Source organism: Chiloscyllium punctatum, chromosome 5, assembly GCF_047496795.1.
Source record: "Chiloscyllium punctatum isolate Juve2018m chromosome 5, sChiPun1.3, whole genome shotgun sequence".
Lineage (NCBI taxonomy): Eukaryota > Metazoa > Chordata > Chondrichthyes > Orectolobiformes > Hemiscylliidae > Chiloscyllium > Chiloscyllium punctatum.
In genome coordinates this window covers 508366-513365 of record NC_092743.1, presented here as the reverse complement: position 1 = coordinate 513365, position 5000 = coordinate 508366, and the positions used below count along the sequence as shown (strand labels likewise).

Here is a 5000-nt window from a genome sequence, read left to right as displayed (position 1 = left end):
GCCACAGGAGAGGTGTCATAGGACTGGAGGACAGCCAGGATGCAATCACTATTCAATAAGGGAGGAAGCGATAAACCAGAAAACTGTAGGCCAGTCAGTCTGACTGACAAAATGTCACACCAAGGGATTAATGTGTAGAATTATGGGATTGGGAGTAGTGTATTGAGATGGAGAGTGGCAGACTGGAGTTTATTCTTAAATAAACAGGTCAGTAGCAGGAAGTGACTAGTGGGGGACCCGCAGGGATCAGTCCTAGGACCCCAGCTAGTCACAGGATATGTTCATGCTTTAGTTAAGGCAACGAAATGTATTGTCTCAAATTTTGCAGACAACAGGAAGCCGGGTGGGAAGGGTGAGCTGTGAGGAGGATATAGAGATGTTCAGTGTGATTTGTACAGCCTGAGGGAGTGGGGAAATGCATGGCAATTGCAATATAATGTGAGTCAATGTGAGGTTATCTACTTTGGTAGCAAAAATAGGAAGGTAGACCATGATCTGAATGGGGATAGATTTTTAAACCTTCTTCAATGTGTTGAGGGTTTCTGCTTCAACCACGATCACAGGCAGCAAGTTCCAGATTCTGACCAGTTCTGGATCCATTTTGCCAAATTGTCTCAGATCCCAAGTGCTCTTCCCCTTCGATATCAGTCTCCCCAAGTGGGACTTTAGCAAAAGTCTTGTTGGAGGCCATTAATGCATTGTCCTCATCTACCCACCTTGTCACATCATTGAAAAATCCAATCAAGTTGATCAGACATAACCTGGCCTGTCTCCACCTCACAACTCACCCTTCCACCCAACTTCATGTCATCTGCAAAGTTGGAGATATTACATTGAGTTCCCTCAACTAAATCATTCATATATATCGTGAGTAGCTGGGGTTCTAGCTTCGAGGCCTGTAGTCCCTCACAAGTCACTGTCTACCACTCGGAAAAGGTCTGTTTATTCCTTTGCTTTGTTTCTGATCTGCTTAGTCCCCTCTTGCTGAATACACCACCTCCAATCCCATAACTTTATATGTTCATTTCTTACATGGCAGTATGTCAAAAGTCACCTGAAAGTCCAAATAAATCACATCCACTGGCTCCTTGATCATCTTTGAGTTACATCCCCAAAGGGTTCCAGTCAATTGGTTAACCAGGATGTTACTTTGGGAAATCCATGCTGACTCTGTCCAATCCTGTCACTCTTTACTGAATGGTCAGTTATTAAACCTTTTTAAATGGTCTCCAGCACTTTCCCCATTGCTGACCCTCGGATTGTTGTGTCTATAATTGCCTTTTTTTCTCTATCTCTGTTAAGGTCATTGTGTGGAGATGTCAGTGTTGCACTGGGGTTGCTAAGGTCAGAAATCACACAACACCAGGTTATGGTTCAACAAGCTTTTGGAGCGCTGCTCTTTCATCACCTGATGAACTTCTTCTGGTGTTATTGGTGTGAATTGTTTGGTTTCAGTTATTGCTCTGGTCACACACACTGAACAATGACCAGGGACCTGTTCTTGGAGCAAAGCTTTCCCATTCACACTTGCTAAAAGATTCCACAGCAGAAACCCGACTCCACCGAACTCCATTGAGATCCCCGGTCAGTGTCGAGATTGTGCACTGGCTACCATCAGTGCATCCTAAAGTGTTGTTCAACATGTAGGAGACAGGGTCCAGGCAGGTTGGTAGGTGGGAATGAGCAGGAGGGTTCCTGGCCTGTGTTTAACCTGAAGCCACAAAACTTAACTATTAAATCTTTCAGGATTCCTTTTCAGCACAAACTGCTTTGGACACCTGCTAAACTACCAGCTCCTTTCATGCATCAAGCTACACATGGACTAACCCTCACCCTCACCCTCACCCTCACCCTCACCCTCACCCACATCCTCACCCTCACCCTCACCTTAACCCTAACCCTAACCCTCACCCTCACCCTCACCCACATCCTCACCCTCACCCTCACCTTAACCCTCACCCTCATCCTCACCCTCACCCTCACCCTCACCCTCACCCTCACCCTCTCCCTAATCCTCACCTTAACCTTAACCCTCACCTTAACCCTCACCCTCACCCTCACCCTCACCCTCACCTTAACCCTAACCCTCACCTTAACCTTAACCCTAACCCTCATCTTAACCTTAACCCTCACCCTCACCCTCACCCTCACCCTCACCCTCACCCTCACCCTCTCCCCCTCCCCCTCCCCCTCCCCCTCCCCCTCCCCCTCCCCCTCCCCCTCCCCCCTCACCCTCACCCTCACCCTCACCCTCACCCTCACCCTCACCCTCTCCCCCTCACCCTCACCCTCACCCTCACACCCTCACCCTCACCCTCAACCCCTCTCCCTCACCCTCACCCTCACCCTCTCCCTCACCCTCACCCTCACCCTCACCCTCACCCCTCTCCCTCACCCTCTCCCTCACCCTCACCCTCACCCTCCCCCCTCCCCCTCCCCCCTCCCCCTCCCCCTCCCCCTCCCCCTCCCCCTCCCCCTCCCCCTCCCCCTCACCCTCACCCTCACCCTCACCCTCACCCTCTCCCCCTCCCCCTCACCCTCACCCTCACCCTCACCCTCCCCCTCCCCCTCACCCTCCCCCCTCACCCTCACCCTCACCCTCACCCTCACCCTCACCCTCACCCTCACCCTCACCCTCACCCCTCTCCCCCTCCCCCTCCCCCTCCCCCTCCCCCTCACCCTCACCCTCACCCTCACCCTCACCCTCTCCCCCTCACCCTCACCCTCACCCTCACCCTCACCCTCACCCTCTCCCTCACGATGGGTCTGCCTTTCTAAAGGGGGGACTATTCGTTTCCCCTGTCTCTCTCTGTATTGTGGGACACCTTGTTGCTCGGGATCACCTCCAGTTTGTTCCTCTCTTGAGCTGTTCTATTTTTCTAAAGCACTGAAGCATTTTCCTCATGGATTTTTTTCTCACTTCAATAAATGGCGATGTTTCCAAACACCGACTGAATTCAGAATTCAACAACCAACAACAAACCAAGTCATTCCTTCTCAACACACACAATAACGGTGACAGGGAGAAATCATTCCAGCCACTTTCTAACCTAACGTTGGGAATAATACCATGAACCCTCATCTCTCTCTCTGTCCCCAGACTCTGTCTGTGTGTCTGTCTGTCTAGTTGACAATCTCTCTCCTATCTGTCTCTAACTCTGTCACTGCAGTTCTCCACATCTCTCTGTATGATTTTATCAACCTCTGTCACTCTCTCTCACACTCTCTCCATTGCTGTCTCTCTCTCTCTCTCTGTCACTCTGTCTGAGTCTGTTTCTCATAGTATGTTTTTTGAATTCTATTCTCGTTGTCTCAGGAGTAAGTGTCCGTTGGGTTGGTGATTTTATCTTCCTGGAGAGTGGACTTGGAGTTCGTCTGAAGTTTGATGGTGACAAAATAGTTTCTGTGACAGTGAGCTCAGAACTGAAACTCTCAACTCAGGGCCTGTGTGGAGTTTATAACGACTTGGCTCACGGTAAGGGATAGACTGTGGAGGTATGACCCAGGGGAATGTGGGGTTAGAGGGGAATGTGGGGTTAAAGGGGAATGTGGGGTTACAGGGAATGTGGAGTTACAGGGGAATGTGGGGTTACAGGGGAATGTGGGGTTAGAGGGGAATGAGGGGGGAGAGGGGAATGTGGGGTGAGAGGGGAATGAGGGGCGAGAGGGGAATGTGGGGTTACGGGGGAATGTGGGGTGAGAGGGGAATGTGGGGTTACAGGGGAATGTGGGGTTACAGGGAATGAGGGGTTACAGGGGAATGTGGGGTTGGAGGGGAATGTGGGGGTTGGAGGGGAATCGGGGGTGAGAGGGGAATGTGGGGTGAGAGGGGAATGAGGGGCGAGAGGGGAATGTGGGGTTACAGGGGAATGTGGGGTGAGAGGGGAATGTGGGGTTACAGGGGAATGTGGGGTTACAGGGAATGTGGAGTTACAGGGGGAATGTGGGGTTAGAGGGGAATGTGGGGCGAGAGGGGAATGTGGGGTTACAGGGGAATGTGGGGGTGAGAGGGGAATGTGGGGTTACAGGGGAATGTGGGGTTACAGGGGAATGTGGGGTTACAGGGAATGTGGGGTTAGAGGGGAATGTGGGGTTGGAGGGGAATCGGGGGCGAGAGGGGAATGAGGGGCGAGAGGGGAATGAGGGGCGAGAGGGGAATGTGGGGTTATAGGGGAATGTGGGGTTACAGGGGAATGTGGGGCGAGAGGGGAATGTGGGGTTACAGGGGAATGTGGGGCGAGAGGGGAATGTGGGGTTACAGGGGAATGTGGGGTTACAGGGGAATGTGGGGTGAGAGGGGAATGTGGGGTTACAGGGGAATGTGGGGTGAGAGGGGAATGTGGGGTGAGAGGGGAATGTGGGGCGAGAGGGGAATGTGGGGTTACATGGGAATGTGGGGTTACAGGGGAATGTGGGGTGAGAAGGGAATGTGGGGTTACAGGGAAATGTGGGGTGAGAGGGGAATGTGGGGTGAGAAGGGAATGTGGGGTTAAAGGGGAATGTGGGGTTACAGGGAAATGTGGGGTGAGAGGGGAATGTGGGGTGAGAGGGGAATGTGGGGTGAGAAGGGAATGTGGGGTTAAAGGGGAATGTGGGGGTTACAGGGGAATGTGGGGTGAGAGGGGAATGTGGGGTTACAGGGGAATGTGGGGTTACAGGGGAATGTGGGGCGAGAGGGGAATGTGGGGTGAGAGGGGAATGTGGGGTTAAAGGGGAATGTGGGGCGAGAGGGGAATGTGGGGTTAAAGGGGAATGTGGGGTTACAGGGGAATGTGGGGTGAGAGGGGAATGTGGGGTTACAGGGGAATGTGGGGTGAGAGGGGAATGTGGGGTTACAGGGAATGAGGGGTTACAGGGGAATGTGGGGTTACAGGGAATGAGGGGTTACAGGGGAATGTGGGGTTGGAGGGGAATGTGGGGTGAGAGGGGAATGTGGGGTGAGAGGGGAATGTGGGGGTTGAGAAGGGAATGTGGGGTTAAAGGGGAATGTGGGGTTACAG

The 5000-nt window shown here is 52.6% G+C and overlaps 1 protein-coding gene across 1 annotated transcript in view; it reads left to right on the top strand.

Annotated features, from left to right (window-relative positions):
* LOC140476714 (SCO-spondin-like) overlaps positions 1–5000 on the top strand; it is a 202151-nt gene that overhangs the window by 132206 nt on the left and 64945 nt on the right. Inside the window, exon 8 of the mRNA XM_072569534.1 lies at positions 3317–3475. Coding sequence (XP_072425635.1) covers positions 3317–3475 — 159 coding nt within the window. The remainder of the gene's footprint in view (positions 1–3316; positions 3476–5000) is intronic.